At 43.4% G+C, this 17,995-nt stretch overlaps 2 protein-coding genes and 1 pseudogene across 2 annotated transcripts in view; 2 read left to right on the forward strand and 1 right to left on the reverse strand.

Moving 5' to 3' along the window:
• The window catches only part of LOC139203348 (UDP-glucuronosyltransferase 2A2 pseudogene), a 1,581-nt pseudogene extending 1,123 nt beyond the window's left edge, over nt 1–458 (reverse strand).
• sh2d3cb (SH2 domain containing 3Cb) overlaps nt 1–10,127 on the forward strand; it is a 24,857-nt gene extending 14,730 nt beyond the window's left edge. Inside the window, exons 6-11 of the mRNA XM_070833321.1 lie at nt 4,552–5,018; nt 5,580–5,695; nt 5,825–5,996; nt 7,072–7,183; nt 7,272–7,478; nt 8,208–10,127. Of these exons, the coding sequence (XP_070689422.1) occupies nt 4,552–5,018; nt 5,580–5,695; nt 5,825–5,996; nt 7,072–7,183; nt 7,272–7,478; nt 8,208–8,377 (1,244 nt within the window). The 3' untranslated portion in view covers nt 8,378–10,127. The remainder of the gene's footprint in view (nt 1–4,551; nt 5,019–5,579; nt 5,696–5,824; nt 5,997–7,071; nt 7,184–7,271; nt 7,479–8,207) is intronic.
• An 829-nt stretch (nt 10,128–10,956) lies between these two features.
• On the forward strand, nt 10,957–16,649 carry tor2a (torsin family 2, member A). Its single transcript, XM_070833879.1, has 5 exons — nt 10,957–11,113; nt 12,489–12,754; nt 12,837–13,012; nt 13,145–13,272; nt 14,789–16,649. Exons 1-5 carry the CDS (start codon nt 10,993–10,995, stop codon nt 15,031–15,033), a joined length of 936 nt encoding a protein of 311 aa, XP_070689980.1. The 5' UTR covers nt 10,957–10,992; the 3' UTR covers nt 15,034–16,649.
• Nucleotides 16,650–17,995: the final 1,346 nt, after the last annotated feature.

The following is a 17,995-nucleotide window of genomic DNA, read 5'->3' on the forward strand; positions in this document are numbered from 1 at the left end:
GCAGGGTCCGTCAGAACCAAATCATATTTGGCGTCACGAAGACTCTGCATCATTTCGGCGTTCTCGAAAATCTCCTCCACTATCTGAAGCATGTATTTATTCATATAATAGAACTGTTCCACCAACTGGTACTCAAGAGATATACGAGCCCAAAGCGAAGCTCCTTTCCGTCGCATGTTTAGCATTGTGTCTGCAAATTCCCCAAAGTTTGACTCGTTAAAGCCTCCAGAGGAAGGTATCGTGATGGATTTGTAGTGCGGGGACTCTGCCTTGATGTACCAGCTGTCTGACGGCCGCAGCACCATGACTTCATGGCCTCTGGAGTGAAGCTCCTCGATTAGGACGTTCATGTTGATCCAGTGGCTTCCATCCACAGGGAACACCAAGACTTTCCCTGCATTTACTGACGGTGAAGAGCAGAGCAGCACCGCGAGCGCCACCAACGTCTGCTGGTACATTTCTGCAAGAGAGTCTGTGAAGAGAGACGAAAGGATGTCAGATCAACCTAACAAACAACGGAACATTGAGTCGGATATTTTATTGGGACACAGGTTTTTAATCAAATCCACTGAGAAGGAGTCCAGCTTCCAGATGACCGCCTCAACTGATCCTTAAGAGATGTTGGGAAATTTGAGTTTCCACAAGAGGCAACTTGTTTTTAAGTTTGAAAATCAGAGCCTGAGGTGGAAGTCATTAGATCATTTAAAACCTGATTGCACGATTCTTGTAACTGCTTCAGGTAACAACTCTTTATTTCTTTGTATTGACCTTACTTGCACACTTACTATGCACCTTAAACTTTAAGCTGCATTTCGGACGTCCTCGCCGAAGTCGACATGGACATTTGTGGACATTTGCAGATGCTTAAATTTTCGTCACATAGATCTTTGTGGCTACTCAGATACGAAAGCATCATATGAAGATGTATTCACGTTACTGTCACTCATGTTTAACCCTAGAACACTAACGCCATAATTTTTCACTAATTTTAGAGCCTTTTTATAGCGTCCCCCCATGATACCTTTTTTTCGTTTTATGAGACGTTGTATAGGGGAAAATATAAGATGAATACTTCAATCTGCGCCATGTATTGTAATTAGTAGTTATTTTAATAGCCAAATGTCAGTGGGCTCTCTATTCACACCGACAGCAAAGATTGTTTGTTAAAAGTTTCATTAAATTGGGGCCAAACTAAAACTGATGCACACCACAAGTCTTTGCACGGAGGATTTTCGTTCTTTTCCTCAGGCACTCTTGAGCCCCAACACTTGCATAACTCCCAGATTCCCTACAGCTCAGAAACAGTTTCCTGATTACACAACCACACGGTGTGGGAATTCCTGCTGCAAAATCCCAGGAGGTTTTCGCAAAAGCATTCCCTCTCTCAGGTGTCACAGCTTTGTGCTCATGTGTTGCTCAGTAATGATCGGCGTTGAACAGGGTCAGACGAGTTTTTACATGTGGTGCTACTGAGAGCAGCAACCATAGCTGTCAGTAAAAAGTACTTAAAACGTGCTGTTATGTATTTTGTGTGAGCAAAAGTATTTCTTCTCTCCGGGAAAGACACTACTTGTTTTTTACGACTATTAGAATAATATCGATATATAGAAGAAGAATACAAGTGGTAATACTACAATAGATTAGTAGCACATTTTGATTAAAATATATAAAACAACAGTACAGACACTTCAAAATAATAATGATGTGAGCTGCTTTGCATACGTTTTTTTTTATGCGAGTTATGAATGACTTTTCCTGGAATAAATACTAATACCAGCAGTCATTTTCTGTCTGTAGAAGGGAAGATGAAGTCTTACCCTGTGTACAGGAAACATAAGGCTATTATGTGAGTAGATAAAAATCAGCGGCGTTCCTTCTTCAATTACATAGGACACTTTGTCTTTGTTGTTGTGCTGTGATACCTCTAAACTCTGATTTTCCTCTCACGGATTATAAAATACACAATCAGGAATGCCTCAGTGGTGAATGTGGACAGTTTGAAGTCAGGTTGCTCTGTGCATTCGTAAAGTGCAGTCCTGCTGTGCAGGTTGGTGATAGGAAACATCTGGATGTTGGTATTTGACTCTGTGAGACTTGGAGACTGCAGCACACATCTGCAAGTACTCCGAGTTTAGCCGAACCCTCCATTCACGCACATACAAACCCGCAGTAATGCTCAAGTGATCCGGCAGCGTGGACACAAAAACAACTGCAGTGAAACATCAGTAAAAGTGTTTACATCAACATTAACATTAACATTAACACACCAGCAGCTCTTTAAACTCTTTCACCGGTCTGGATACTTGGATCTAAACACTTACCGAGCTTGTTTGTGCGTCCAGCTTCTGTCTCACTAACTCAGAGTCTCCCAGTTCTGACGGTCAGAGCAGCTCGGAGGGCGTTGGCACTGAGGTAACAGGACTAAAGTTCAGAGTGTGTGTGGTTTATGCAGCAGCAGCAGCAGCAGCAGCAGGTTGGTTACGCAAGGCAGGGAATCAGAGTGAGCTTCACGTGGTGAACTCAGAGTTTAAACCTAAGATGTAGTACTGAGATAAGACTAACCCGAGGTGGCCGAGTCAAAAGGGAACAAAGGTGAATTTTTGTTTTTTTTTGTGTTGTTGTTTTAATCACATTTCCTCCCGTTTGTAAAACATGTAGCATTTTTAGTTTAAACTGTTAATCTGTTCATCACTAAGAGCAGTTTCCCACTCGTAGTTTGAAGCTTTTGATTTGATGGTGTTGAAATTAGCTGTGCAGATGCTTCTCCTGAGCATTTTTATTACTGAGAAGCAGCAACGATATAATAAATAAACCTGTAATGTAACTGTAGTGATCAGAGTCCACGCAATGATTAGATATAATAGATAAGATTAGACATAATCATGTGTATGTTTTGATTTAGTTTAGGTTTTAAGATGTAATAAGCAAAATATGTTGTGTTTCTATGCAGTTTGATGCAGTTGATCGTTACTATATTTGCTCATAATGCTCAAGGCAAATCTTTTGTAAATTTATTACTTGTAGAAAGCTTTTTGTTTTGTCTTGAATTGTTTTTTTTAATTTTATTTGTCTGAAAAATACTTTATTATTTACGGTAACAGTAAAAATAAATATTTAAGGTTTTTAAAGATTCTTTAAGAAAGAAAATCAAGACAACAAAAGAACTATAGAATAAAGGAAAATGCTGGAAAAGTGTGGAGGGAAGGGAGTTTAACATGGCTGGTTGATACGTCACTGTGTTTCCAGTGTGGTTCAAGTTGAGGGTCATCAGCCAGTTCATAGCCCGTCGTGAACAAACAGTTCTTTAGTGAGGCAAATGAATCGCATATGACGACAAATAGTTTTGAACTGTTGAAACCAGGAAGAGAATACTCAGCTGTCCTCGTGTTTGCCTCTTTGATTAGTTCTTCATTATGTTTTCAATAATCATATCAATCTGATTCCTCTTCAGAGTCGTGATTGAGGAAAGGTGCCACGTAGAAACACAAAGTTGAAAGTCCTTCATTTCTCTGGACCACCATGGGACCTTATTCCAGAAAACAATATGTATGGGAGTCAACGGCAACAGACTAATGATTTTTTGACCCTGTTTGAATTGTGAAATGAAGAAAACTGGTGATGTTTGGCTGATAACTATCGATATACAGGAAATTACCGAAAGCCTGCCCATGAGCTTAATTGGCAGTATGAGAGTTTTTATTATTTTTTATTGTTTCCTGTCACCTGCGTCCTCAAACAGCAGACTTAATGATGAAAACACAATCCTAAAATGAAAGCTCACCGTCTCATTTTGCCTGCGACCTTCGTCGTACGTGTGCGTTATGTCGGAAACATATCAGGTGACATTTTTAGCCGCCACCAGCAGCTCTATAAGTCGATCATTTGGTCATTTGGTCGGTCACAGTTTGGTATACAGTATATTCATTCAATCAAGTTCACAGTATGTTTTATACATGGAACTGGTCCCGTTCTGGTTCATGAACCTTACTTTGAACCATTCGGAGCATTTAAACCAAAAGTAAGTTGATTCAAGACCTGTAAAAGTTGGTTCCCAGCTGGGAAGAGCAGGTTTTCATTGGGAACGTAGTGGATGTGTCAATATCCTACAGGCTGGAGAGAGAGAGAGAGTCCTCTAGTTGTTCTTATCATTTAAAACAAATATGTGTATCCACAGAACAAAAGCTTCCACCATCTGTTCACCGATGTGGTGCATTGCATAACGCACTCTGTTCACGACACAAACTGCTCCAAGCTGGTGGAAACATCGGCTGCTCCACTAGACAGCAGCGAGGATCCAAGAATCTAATCTAAACTAATCTGAAGAAAAAAGGGTTTTTTTTGATTTACTCAAACAGATTAGACAACTTCAACTTTTTACATTTGTTCAAAATGATGTTTACTATTTACATTTTTAAACAAGCTTCAGTCCAAAAGAGCTCCTGCCAAACCACAAGCACGTGTAGCTGCACTAGTGAAGTGTTTCTATACATCGATCATTTGCAGGGCCAGCAGTGAGTTAATAAATATTCTCCTTTCTCTCCCTTCCTCCAGCCCCTCAGTCTAGAAGCCCCAGCAGTAGCCGGGCAGCCAGTGTGGCTCCATCCCCGTCCATCTCCAGGCGCCTGGACGCCACCCTCTCCCTGCCCTCCCCCAGCAGCACCCTGCGCCGACAGTGTGCCGACGGACCCCGACCCGATCCGAACCAGGACTCCCCGTCCTCTGATGCCGGTGGCAGCTGCTACACAGAGCTGTACCCCGGCCCTCAGAGCTACGTGGAGAGGCTGCGGGCGGAGGAAGGGCCGCTGGGCGTCGATTCCCTGAGGGTGGAGAACGGCAACGTGTACCTCACGCCGGTGGTGGAGACGGTCTCTTCTTTCAGACCCGGCAGGTACCAGTCGGCGCTGATGCCAAAGGAGAACAAGCCTTTGGAGGTGGGCGTCCTGCGGAGGGTGAAGGAGCTGCTGGCCGAGGTCGACCCCAGGACAGCGGCCAAACACATCACCAAGGCTGACTGCATGGTAATACAGCAATTATTTAGCTTTTAGGAGCATTCCTTGGACAGGTATACAGTGCATTTGGAATATGCGCCACATGGCCTCTCGCCTCTGTACCGTCAGCTCAAACCAAGCAGCCAACAGTTTGCAGGCCTGAAGAAGACATTTTGAAAGACATTGGATGTCAACATGCTTTTGGAAATGTGCAAATAACCTTTTCAAGAAGGTTGTCAAAAGAATAAGAGATAGCTGGAGGCTCCAGGACTTCTACTTCCTACTTTTCCACATATTTAATGTGATGTAATGTGTAGGATATATTGTCTTTTTCAGAATAAGGACTTCAACCGTAAACGTAGTCAGTGTTGTGTTTTAATGCACATTGTAATTCCTATAATCTTCGTACAGGAAAGCATTTAGAAATACGTGACGATGCACGAGGAGTTGCTCTGATGGATCTGGGATATGCTCACACTAGCTGCCGCTAACAAAAGGCAGCTCAGATCCTGTGCACTGACCAAACACGATGACACACACACACACACACACACGGGAGTGGACCGACAAACATGTGACTGTGTTTCCCAGGTGGCCAGGATTCTGGAGGTAACTCCGGAGATGCAAAGGATGATGGGAGTTAGTTCAGGGGTGGAGCTGCTGACGCTGCCACACGGCCAACAGTTGAGACTGGACCTGCTGGAGAGGTGAGGTTTCTTTAGACTACTCTTTCCCTATTTTTTTTTTCAATTAAGATTTACTTCCCGAAGCAGTATGTGATGTTTATGATATGATGATATGATGATATGATAATATACGCCTCCACCCTCCTGCAGGTTCCAAACCATGGCGACCACGTTGGCCGTGGATGTGTTGGGCTGCACGGGGACGACGGAGGAGCGAGCCGCCCTGCTGCATAAAATCATCCAAATCGCTGCCGAGCTCAAGAGCACCATGGGCGACATGTTCGGCTTTGCTGCTGTCATGAGAGCGTTAGAGCTGCCGCAGGTAGACGTGCGTCACACAGACTGATGTTTCCTCTAAAGTCATGGGCAGAGAGACGGGCTGTTGTGCAGCAAAGATCTCTAGTTGAAACTAAACTAGACGAAAACCTCACTGTGTGAACATTCTTGCAGTGAAAGCTGAAGTTTAGCCGCTCCCCTCTGTATAGAAGTAACAATAAACACCATCATACACTGACAGTACTGCACCTCGCACAGATGATCTTCATCCAGTGCTATAAAACAGCAGTGATAGCTTATCATGTGGGCCTCTGTGCCCTTTAGTCTTTATGTGAAAGTTGGTAGCATGACATGACAAGTTAGGTGAGATCATAAACCAACACAGCAGGATGTCACTGTCACTGAAATCACTGTTTTTATGAATGGAGTCTGGTGTGTGTGCAGAGACAAAAAGCAAAAAGAAAAGGATCCCTGCAGAAATAGACCTGTAAGATCCTTTTTATTGAACCACAAACAGCCGTTATATCGCTCTCCTCAAAGCCACCAGACTACATTAATAAAAACAGTAATTTTACACGGTAGTTACTGGTCTGCTGCTGCTGTTCGTTTGTGTTATAGTGGGATTTAGGAGTGTGTTTGAAAGGATTAGTTAGTGCAGCGCAATACTTGTGTAACACACAAGAACACAAGCAAATTAACTGAGCGAGGCAGCAGCAGACCAGCGAGGTAAAATCACTGTTTTTATGAATGTAGTCTGGTGTGTGTGCTGTTTGTGGTTAAACCAAAAGGATCTTCCAGGTCTCTCTCTGTAGGGATCCTTTCCATAATGCTGTCACACACTTAGAATAACACTCTGAGCCTGTCAGTGGATCAAACAAGCACTTTTAGTGGACCTACTGTGATCAGGTGCAGTCGCAGCCAGTTTTGCAGATCTACTGGACCAATTCCAAAACTTTTTTTGAACCCAAAATAAAACAGGGCTCTGATTTAAAAATCCTAAAAGTAGTAGTAGCCAACTACCGATCACCTTCTGGTAGAGGGAGGACAGTCAGATCTGTGCCGCTCTGTCCCAGCTTTTGGAAAGCAAAAGTTTGAATGGAGATGTTTTCTGTGTGCGTCAGGTGTCTCGTCTGGAGCAGACCTGGACGGCGTTACGGCAGCGTCACACAGAGGGTGCTATCCTCTACGAGAAAACTCTGAGGCCGTTTATGAAGAGTCTGAACGACGGCAGAGGTACAGGTCCTCCTACACTGACTGAGAAACGCTAAAATCTTATTACGCACTGGTTTCACCTCCCTTTAAACAGAAACATTCCTTCCAGAAAGCTGCCCGCTGTCCAACACCACGTTCCCCCACGTCCTGCCCCTCCTGTCCCTGTTGGAGAGGAGCGCGGCGGTGGGCGACGGGGCGGAGCTGTGGGAGACGGTGGAGGTCGGGGTGGACGTGGTCATGTTCCACCTGGGGGCGGCGAGGACCATCGCTCAGCTGGGGGGCATCTACCGCACAAACGCTGAGGGCAAACTACAAGGTAAGAGAGAGAGAGAGAGAGAGAGAGAGAGAGAGGTGTTGGGTGTGTAGCTGATCAATAGTTCTTTGAATAACAAAATAGTGAAGACATACAGCAACTTTACGTAGTTTGAAGGTGATGACGGTTGTGTGGAAGCTTAAATTTAAAGGAAAGCGCCACAATTTGATATTATAAAAAGAAGAAACCTTATTGTTTCTTATATTTTCCCATTAAATCACACTCACTGCCGTCCACTGCTGCATTGAAATCAATCAGTCAGTCAATCAATCAATCAATAAACGAATAGGTAAAATGAAGGCATGCCCAGTACAGGCCAGTGTACGCTACCGTTTGTAGGGGTTTTAAACTTTCTGCTGACCTTTGGCGCCCCCCAGCGATGCTCAGACAGCAGTGAAGGAGGCTGAAAACAACTCATCATGTCAAAAAAGATGTGATGTGTGTTTTTATCCGTCCGGCTGCTGAGATCTGATCTTTGGTGTAATGTCATGAGTCCATAGGTGCTTCAGAGGCAATTAAATTAAACATAAACATTAGTTCAGTGCTGTTTTTAAGAGTTATTCAAGATGTCAACCATCAAAATATGTTTTGAGGATCCTTTTTCTCAGTGGTGCTGTTTTCTGAATTTGGTATTTGAAGAAGAAAAGGGTTTTAATAATGGAGTTAAAGTAAGAAAATAAATCAGTCAGAAGTATATTTTTAGAAGCAGATGCTATCGTGTTGATGCCGCAGGCTTCCAGGAGCAGCCGGAGGTCCTGGAGATCTTCCTGACGGACTTCCAGATGAGGCTGCTGTGGGGGAGCAGGGGAGCCGAGGAGAACCAGGCTCTTCGTTACGCCAAGTTTGACCAGGTGCTGACCGCCTTGTCCAACAAGCTGGAGCCACCTGTCAGACCGCGCTGACCCTACCTAGACCTGTTTTTGATGACTTTGTTTATCCGGGACGAGCTCCCAGTCCTGCGGTGTGTGTGTGTACGTGTGTGTGTGTGTGGGACGCTGAGCAGCTCCTCCCTGCAGCGGTGAACGTCATTAGAAAAGGGGGATGTCTGAGGACGCTCGCCCTAAAAACCTGCCCAAAGGTAACAGGCTGAGATACTTGAGAGGGGGTTTATGGTGGTTTAGCTTTTCACCTGGTCCTCTGGAGCTTGTTGGGATTCAGATTCATGTTCAAAAGCCCATCAGCAGGATGATGAATCTTCAGATGTGTTCTCATGTTAAATGGTTCAATTCTCGTACCAGTGCCTTTGAAGCTGAGCCTGTAAAGGGTCACTTTTGGCCTTGGCCTTATGTTTTTTTATAAATACTTTGGGTACAAAATGACTGGGAGGTATAAAAGAATTGGTCCAGTAGATCGCCTTCACTAGCGAACGAGATATAATGGCTGTAATGTAATCCTTTAGGGCGCCAGATCAAAATAGGTCCACTAAAAGTGCTTGATTTAGTCACTGACAGGCTCAGATTGTTATTTGAAGTGTCTTAAAAGAAAAGATCCCTGCAGAAATAGACCTGTGAGATCCTTTTTATTGAACCACAAACAGCCGTTATATCGCTCTCCTCAAAGCCACCAGACTCCATTGATAAAAACAGTAATTTTACACGGTAGTTACTGGTCTGCTGCTGCTGTTCGTTGGTGTTATAGTGGGATTTAGGAGTGTGTTTTAAAGTGATTAGTTAGTGCAGCACAATACTTGTGTAACACACAAGAACACAAGCAAATTAACTGAGCGAGGCAGCAGCAGACCAGCGAGGTAAAATCAGTGTTTTTATGAATGTAGTCTGGTGTGTGTGCAGAGAGCGACATAACGGCTGTTTGTGGTTAAACCAAAAGGATCTTCCAGGTCTCTCTCTGTAGGGATCCTTTCCATAATGTTCTCAGCTGCTGGTGAAGGTGATCTACTGGACTAACTCCAAATGTTTTGGTACCTACCAGCTACTTAAAAAGGGCCCAGGTTTAAAAATAGTCATCCTTTAAACTTTACAACAGCATCTTGGAAAATCTGCAGTTTAATTGTCACTGCATTTTCATTTACCGTCCTCATTATTTATCTCTATCTACATTCTTAACTGAGGAAACCATCGCCATCTTTTATTTAATACGTTCAGGCTTCCTACCAGAGGACGTCTTCAACCCAACAGCGAACCAACATGTCAGGTATCAGTGTGAATACGTGGTTCTGGTTGTGTTACAGGAAGCCTGAGATCTGTTCTCATGCACGTCGCAAACAGAGACGAGGCTGCGCCCCAGTCTATAGAAATGTTTTATGTCTGCTGAAGGCCGGACCTTCCTTAAATCTACACCTGCACGGACTGTATGTCATATTGTACAACGCAATAACAGAATAACACTGTCTGCATTTCCATTTTTTTTAGTATTTTTTTTATGATCATCAGGTGTTAAACATTAGGATTTTCTAATTCTAAGTGGATATTTAATGTAATCTGGGTGTTCGGGTCAGTTCCTCTTCCTTTTTTCCTGCTTCCCTCAAAATTAAAGCAGTTTTTCGCGTTATTACATATACTGTAACTCTCATTATCACTATGACTTGGAAGTGTGAGCACAGCATAGAGATACAGAGCACTTCTATGACTTTACATGGTATTAATGTCTAATATTTATCTGAAATGTGAAATGTAAATAAACATGTTTACCTCACTGTCAAGTCAGTTTATTTGTAAAACTGTCACATACATCTGTCTCTTGTGTTTCTCGGCCTCCGTTAAGGCAAACATGACTTGTCTCAGGCTGAATATTGGAGACACCGGTGTTTTTCACACGTATTTGAAATTTGAGGTTGACTTTTTTTTTTGTAAAGATGATGGAATCACAAATAATAGAAATAAAGACCAACAACTTTAAAATATCTAAATCTCCTAAAAAGTCTTATTACCCTCCTGCTGCCATGTGTTTGATGACTGGATTTTTAAAAATAAAACTATATAAAGTTTTGTTCTGTTCAGTTTTCCTGCTCTGGTTAGTTGTTTTTTTTTCTATAAAAGACACAAAAGGCAGATTTAATCGGTCCTCGGCTTGGACATTTTCCACATAAATTACATTTTCTATGATGTTCTGTGCCACTGCAATTTATTTCTACAGAAAATTACCATTTATAACAAATAGAGATGTTTCAAGTGCTCAAAAGTTCATTTTCTGTTCAATTATTTGCTAATAAAACAGCTGTTTGCTGTGTTATTACAACAACGTTTCCATTCTGCTTTATTCTAGTCTATTAAGAATAATTAAATAAGTTGACATTTGAATGTATTTCTGTTAAAATAGTGATTTTAAAACAGTATTTGTACAGATGGTGCGTTTACTGCTGTGCTCTCTGGACTGTGATCCTCCAACGTGTACAGTAAGCGACGCCCTATGCCAGATGCTTTCTGGGAATTGTAGTCCTCTGTGTCACCTCGTTACGCCTCCCTGGACGGCTTCCTCCAAATAGAAAAACTACAAATCGGGCGGTTAGCGGTGAGAGGAGGTCCAGTGGAGTTTTTCTGTCTGCCAGCGGGCAGCGAAGATGTTGGCCACCCTGTCTGTGCTGCTTTTATACCTTATTAACCCAGTTTGTGGCGTTTTTCAGAAACTTTATTGCACCATATCGGACAGCTGCGACTGCGACTTTAAGCCGAACATCAGAGGTAAGACGGTAGATAGCCTGTTAGCTAGCTAAAGCTAACTGACGGCTGCTGCTCCTGTTAGCACGCTAGCAAGGCTAAAAATAAAGATAGCTAAGCCAGGCGGCTGTAACTAAAGCATTTGATTTATTTTTTTCATGTGCAGAACAGAAACAGTTGGCTGAGTGTTGTGTCAGTCCACATTGTTCACGAAGAGCTAATTATTTGCTAGCAAAACAGTGCTAACATTAACAGAACTAGCTAGCAAAACACAGGAAGTGTTATCTACTAACTACTGCTTATCTGCTGCTAAAAGATCAAATTATTGCTTTGCATGCTCTAAACTGTGTGGGGGTTTACTTGAAATACGGTTTTAAAACGTGACAGTAACAATATGTAATAATATTGTGTGGGAAGTATTTGTTTTATGGAATTATATTTAGTTTTTCCAGGGTTCTGTCCTTTAGACCCCAGAGTCAGATCAGGAAAAACTCCCCCAATAAAAGCCTTTAACAGGGAAGACCTAGAGGAAGAGAGGGGACAGACAGGCAGACAGACAGACAGACAGACAGACAGGCAGTAGAGGTCACGTTTTACACAACAGATCAACAACATCACAGCATGAAAAACACTGAGCAGCTTCTCATGTTCTCCTCTCCAGAATGGAGACCTGGAAGAGGACAGGCCACACAGACAGACAGACAGGAAACAGACAGACAGCAAACAGTATCTCATTTTACATGTGTATCTCATGTTTAGTTTGTCAGTGTAAGGAAATGATGTGAAGGGGAAGTTTGTCATGTGTGTCATATTATAAGAAACTCATACACTCAGTCACTCTGCATCAGGACCCATGAAAAAGTGTTAAAGCATTAAAAGGTCAAGATATCCTCGGGCTTGTTTGTACGTTTGTTTTTGTTCGTTTGACCGGGACGAAAGCATGTTAACCAACATCGGATTTAAGAAAAAAAATGTTGATGTGAACATGCCCGAGTTTGAAAAAAAATGCTAATTTACCTACGTTGTCTCCAGGTAGGAAATAGAAAACAGTAACATTACAAGTGACAAACAAATACACACAAGTAGAAAAAGTCAAAATATACAAGTGATCACAGTTCTGGTCCGCCTCAATCCATTTTTTTGAGATGGGTCTTAAAAATGGGACCTGTAGAGCACTTCCTTATTGCAAGTGGAGGGCCACTTCAATATTTAGATTAATCTACGGATGGTGGCTGTGTGGTCACTGCCTCTGTCAGCCTCCGTTGGCCCATCTGAAGCCTCCTCCTGGACCAGTTTGGCTGAAAAGAAGTCAGATAATCAATGAAGCTGTCAGCCAGGTTGTTTTTGAGGCTGGGTGGTGACATTAACATCACAGGTGTCTTCATTTCCTGACGAGCAGACCTGGAGTGGGACCTCTACAAGAATGTTTACGGACAACATCTGGCTCAGGAGATCGTGTCGGAGGAGGTGGCAAGGTTCCTTCAGAATAAAAGCCCCGAGCGGCCCCTGGTGCTGTCCTTCCACGGCTCCTCTGGGACGGGAAAGACGCTGGTCGGCTCCATGCTGGGGAATCACCTGTACGGCACGGCGATGAGCAGCCCGTACGTCCACCAGTTTGTTCCCGCGCTGCACTTCCCCTCACCGGACCGGGTCAAGAAGTACAAGGTAAGCCGGGGCTCGCTGTGGGTCATAATTGGCAGCCTGTGACGCTGCCGTCAGGACTGAGTCTCCCTCCTTTGGTTTGCAGGTGGAGCTGAAGAACTGGGTGCAGGGGAACCTGACGGAGTGCGCCCGCTCTGTCTTCTTTTTTGACGAGATGGAGAAGATGCCTCCGGGTCTCATCGACGTCTTGGAGCCCTTCCTGGGTCCCTCCCATGTTGTGTTTCGCACCAACTATCGCAAGGCAATCTACGTCTTCTTTAGGTAAACACACACACACACACACACACTTTGGAGGAGTTTGGACCCCAAAAAAAGAGCAGCGATTCCCAAACGTTCTTCCAGGTTAAAATCCTCTGAGTTTTTGTAGACGCTGGCTGTGTGTTTTCCCTGCAGCACCACAGGAGAGGAGGTGATTAACAAAATAGCTCTGGAGAACCGGCAGGCTGGACGGGACCGAGAGGAGATCAGGTCGGCCGACTTGCAGGAACCCATCGCACAGGCGGTTTTCAACAGCAACACGAGTAAGCAGCTTCTGTAATTCAACCGTCTTTGTTGAATTCACGTGTGTCCCTGCTGAATGTTCTCAGAGCTTCACCACTCGCTGCTTCTCAGTGACCAGAGAAGATCGTGAACCAGCTGGTGATAAAGTTACCAGTGATTTTACTCTAACGTCTAAGTAAACGTCTGTCTTCTTGTACATTAGAGAAAATACACATATGGGCCGATACTTTATTAGAGTTATGTTACAGTGATTTCTGTATCCCGATTGATCCGAGAACTTTGTTTTGTTTTTGTTTTTTAGAGCTGTGTCACATATCCAGTTAATCTTAATTATGAAATATTTAAAGCATATATTTTCTTCATCTCATGCGATTTAAACAGAATATATTTGGATTTAGATAAAAATGAATAACTTGAAGACATCATCACAGACTTGAGGAAATTGTGAGCGGCATTAAATAATAATAATAAAATATAATACTAATAAATATGGACAAAAGGTCCAGAATAACAGTAACACCAGTTTTCCACACAAGCGGCCCCTGAACTGAACACACAGGAAGATAAACAGCAGAATAAACGTACCCTTTTATGAACAATGTCAGGTGAGGAGGAAAGTAAGTCTTTATTTATGTAGCGCCAATTCATAAGTAGTATCATCTCGAGACACTTTCCATAAGGAGCAGGTGTAGAACAAACTCTTTAAGTAAGGGAGACTGAGTTTTACAGCATAGAGATGTTTTAGTAACTTTAAGGCCGTTCCCCAAACAAAGCAAAGCGTTTGTTTCTCTCTCTCTTTTAATGGCAGATGAAGAAGCATACTGACACCTACTGTGCAGGAGCGTGTAGCATCTCATCATCTCAGCCCTGCGTCGGTACAACTACATCAAGTAGTAGTAGCTGTGCAAGCTAGCTGTAGCCAGCTCTTTGTAACCAGCTTGTACAGCTCCGGGTGTTTGGACACCAGCCTCCCACCGCTCGAAGGCAGCGAGCTCCCAGTGCAGGGATGTAAAAGCCGCCTTAATAACATATTCAGCTTGATAAGGAACCATTCCTTTGATCTGCTGAGTGACTTATATGCATATAAAGTAATAATGAGCTTGCTAGCTAACCTGCTAACGCTGCTAACAGGAGGGAGGGCCCGGCTGTCAATACAAACAACAGCTTGGACCAGAGAGAGAGAGGGAGAGAGGGAGGGAGGGAGGGAGGGAGGGAGCATGACCTCGTTCTCTGCTCAGGACGCCATTATTATGTTTCTTTACCTGGCAAACAGTGGTTTAATACTATGCCAATGTTTGGAATCTCAGATGAAGAACATTTAAGCAGTAGAATTTAATAATTAGTGCACTAATATTCTGGAGATGATGCTAATCCTCCTCAGCGCTGCACAGTAAAGAGCTAAATGTTGGACAAACTGATAAAACAGCTGCTTTTCTTTGTTCAGCTCATCAAACTAACTCATTTTCCAGTAAATTACTGTGCAGCCGCGGCCGCTTATTGATGCCTGATAAAGGAAGCTGAAGTGTGTCTCTCCAGGTGGCTTCTCCCACTCCAGCATCATCCAGCAGAAGCTCGTCACCCGCTTCGTTCCCTTCCTGCCGCTGAGCCGACGCCACGTGGAGCGCTGCGTCCGCTCGCAGCTGTGCCAGCGGGGCAGCTGCGAGCGCAGGGATGTGGTGGAGGCCGTAGGGGGCGACATGATCTACGCCCCCGTCCAGGGACAGTACTTCTCCACTACGGGCTGCAAGTCTGTTCCCGCCAAGATCAACCTCTTCCTGTGAGCTGAGGGGGGGAAACGCTGGTTGATGTTTTCTTTAGTTTAAAGGACGGAAAGAGAAACGCTCTCTGAGGTGAGTGCGTAAAAAGAAACAGATCTCCGGTCTGTCTGGATCCGTTTGTCCCACGTAGAGGTTGGAGCAGCATCTCTGGAGCCGGCGGGGATTCAGAGTCGAGGACGTCTCCAGAAGGCATCGCCGCCGGAGCGGTCGGTACTCGTCCAACTGTGAGAGCAGGAGAGTTTATTCCCTGCGTGTCCAAACCAGGAGCGGTGCCACGCTCTACCTCAGACCCTCAAACCCAACTAATTTATGAACTGCTTTCAGATTCCAGCTGCTGTTGGTTTCTTTTAAAGTCTATTTATTTATCTTCTTCTCAGCACCACCGTCCTTTCACTCTCACTCTCACTCGATCACAGTATTAACTACAGGAAGCGTCCACAGCAGGTCCTGCAGGAGCAGCTGGAGGTCTCGCTGCCTCGCTCGTCCGACCAACAGCAGCAAGAAGCAGCTCCTGTTTTGTCCTCACAGTTTGGGAGTTTTATTAAAAGGGATCAAAAGTCTCATTAAGGATGAGCTGACTTTAATAAGTCTGAATTATTAGACAACACAAAGCTGCAGCGTTCCTGCAGGCAGCGGTAGAGGAGGAAGCTGAATCTGTATCGTAGCTGGATTATGATACGTTTTTGTCTTAAAGAAATGTTTTCATTTAGCAACGCTGAGTGAACTCAACTCAAGCCAAACTGAGGTCCTGACTGAAGAGTGCCGTGTCTCTATAAAGACAAAAACAAACGAAGAACAAAAAGTGTGAAGGGGAAGGTGCGTTTTATCTGGTGCCATAATCAGTTCTGCCATCAGGTGGCAGTAAAGGCCTCGTTTTGCCACAAGTGGAGGAGGTGAAGCAGAGTTCACCTGCTGCTCCGTTCATCAGATGGTACCTGATTTAGTTTCTTCACTGTAAAGGTATCGTCTGTGTTTAAATACACTCAAAGTGCACTTTTCTAGAGGATCAAACAGACCTGATTTATTATTATTATTAAAGACAGTTGGTCTCATTCTGTTTTTATGAAGAAAATCTGCAATGAAACATTAGTGTTCTTCTGTCAAAATAAATAGTTTTTAATTATATGCCTCAGTTTGTGTTGTATACAGGTGATTTAATCAAAATCAAGCTTAACTGAATCTTTAAGAGCAAAAGACTGAATAGAGTGAATATTCACACACAGTGCAGAGACACATGATGGTCACTGTTCAGTGTTGTCAGATTTATTCATGTTCTAAATGTAAAGCCTGTAAACTTCCACCAGACTCCATTCAAAAATCAGTCGTTTTTGGCATGAAGGTTTCCCTGCCGTCCGAGGCCGGGCAGTGAGAGTACAACTGGTGGTAGTCAGACCTTTGATCGTGCCATGGCAAATGGAATAAGCTCCCTTTTTATGCCACAGCAGTCTTCATCAGAAGCTGACATTATTTTTCTTCCATTAAGTTGTGTGACTACAAAAATGTCCAGTTTCAGCCTGCGAAGTGCCTGGATGTTTGGGAACTGGAACAGACTCTAAAGCCAAATACAGCTTCTGCTACTACATTGTAATGAAAATAAAAAATAAAATCTGAAATACACAATAAAACTGTTCTTCTGTTTTCTTTCATGAAAAACAACTGCACACTGTTAGTGGTTGTTGGTTAGACACCACATCATCACAGCCATCAGTCGGCCTACTTTGTTCCTATATTCTCCACATTTAATCACCTTTGAACATTTGTTAAGACTTTTTAAGAAGGTGTTTTACTTTCTTGGCACATTGCAGCACGTTACTGGTGACAAACATAAATATGTGGAGTAGCATAAAACCTGGATGTCGTACAGTGAACTAGAAATAAACACCACCTACAGAAGAGTAGTAGAGAAAAACATTGTTTTGCAATTTTAGAATAAGCTGTTATGTCAAGAAAACATAATTGTCTGTAGATTATCTGTGCAGCTGATGTCAGAGGAGCACGCTATTGTTTTTCTTAAGTATTAGAGTATTCTCCAGGCAGGAGAAGAGTAAGAAAATACCAAATAATGCTGTAAGAATGTGTGTGACAACATTCATGGAGTCACAAATTTAGAAATATCTTTTCTCAAACGTCAGTAAGTGAAGGCATCACTGTTTAGAGTCAGACATCATCAGCACCATCCAGGTGGAGATGGTGCTCCTCCCTCAGAGGTCAGGTGCTGCTGAAAGGTGGTGGTGTAGAGGAGGCGTAAACGTGTTGGAGGGAGCAGAGAGAAAATAAAAACATCCCATGATTAAGTCTTAGATACAATAGTTAGTAGGTCAGACAGGGTTCTCCACCGTTAAAGGGATAGTTCACATTATTTGATCAGGGCTTGTGTGAGATACTGATCACTTACACACACACACACACAAAATGGTGGTGGGTAGTTCCATCTAGTTGGGTAAAGGTGATATGTAGCACCTATAGGTACCATAAAGCACTAAATACTTCAGTTTAACCCTGTTTTTGCGTGTGTTATTCTTTGACTTTGATGTTTTCGAATGGTTAGTTTGGATCTAAACTAATGTCTTGGTTGATTGATCGAGGCATCCTGTGTTCAGCGCGATAAAATGACTGTTTTTGTCAATGGAGTCTGGTCAGAAAATCCTGTCTGACGGCAAGTGGAGAAAATATTCAGAATGTATAGTCCACCGCCATCTACTGTAGATAATACACCGACTGTGGAGAAGGACCTCGGACTATCCCTTTAATGTAAGAACAGGAGGAAAATGAAGGATCAGGATGCAGGAGGATCATGCTGATCACAATAGGTGCTGCCATTTTATCTGGACGTCGACGTGACACTGACACCTGAGAACTGGTGCAGCGTTGATGCGTGTTGTTCGAGAGAGCAGCTGCTGTTTGTCAGCAGCCTTCTGAGCGCAGAACAGGAAGCAGAGGATGATGGGATCTCTGTGACAGAGAC

Source organism: Pempheris klunzingeri, chromosome 7 (genome assembly GCF_042242105.1).
Source record: "Pempheris klunzingeri isolate RE-2024b chromosome 7, fPemKlu1.hap1, whole genome shotgun sequence".
NCBI classification, from domain to species: domain Eukaryota; kingdom Metazoa; phylum Chordata; class Actinopteri; order Acropomatiformes; family Pempheridae; genus Pempheris; species Pempheris klunzingeri.

Excerpts from the sequence above, each read along its gene's own strand:
- tor2a (XM_070833879.1), top strand. The coding sequence starts at position 10,993 with ATGTTGGCCACCCTGTCTGTGCTGCTTTTATACCTTATTAACCCAGTT. Across the intron at positions 11,114-12,488 it reads CTTTAAGCCGAACATCAGAG|ACCTGGAGTGGGACCTCTAC; the intron begins GTAAGACGGTAG and ends CCTGACGAGCAG. Across the intron at positions 13,273-14,788 it reads GGTTTTCAACAGCAACACGA|GTGGCTTCTCCCACTCCAGC; the intron begins GTAAGCAGCTTC and ends GTGTCTCTCCAG.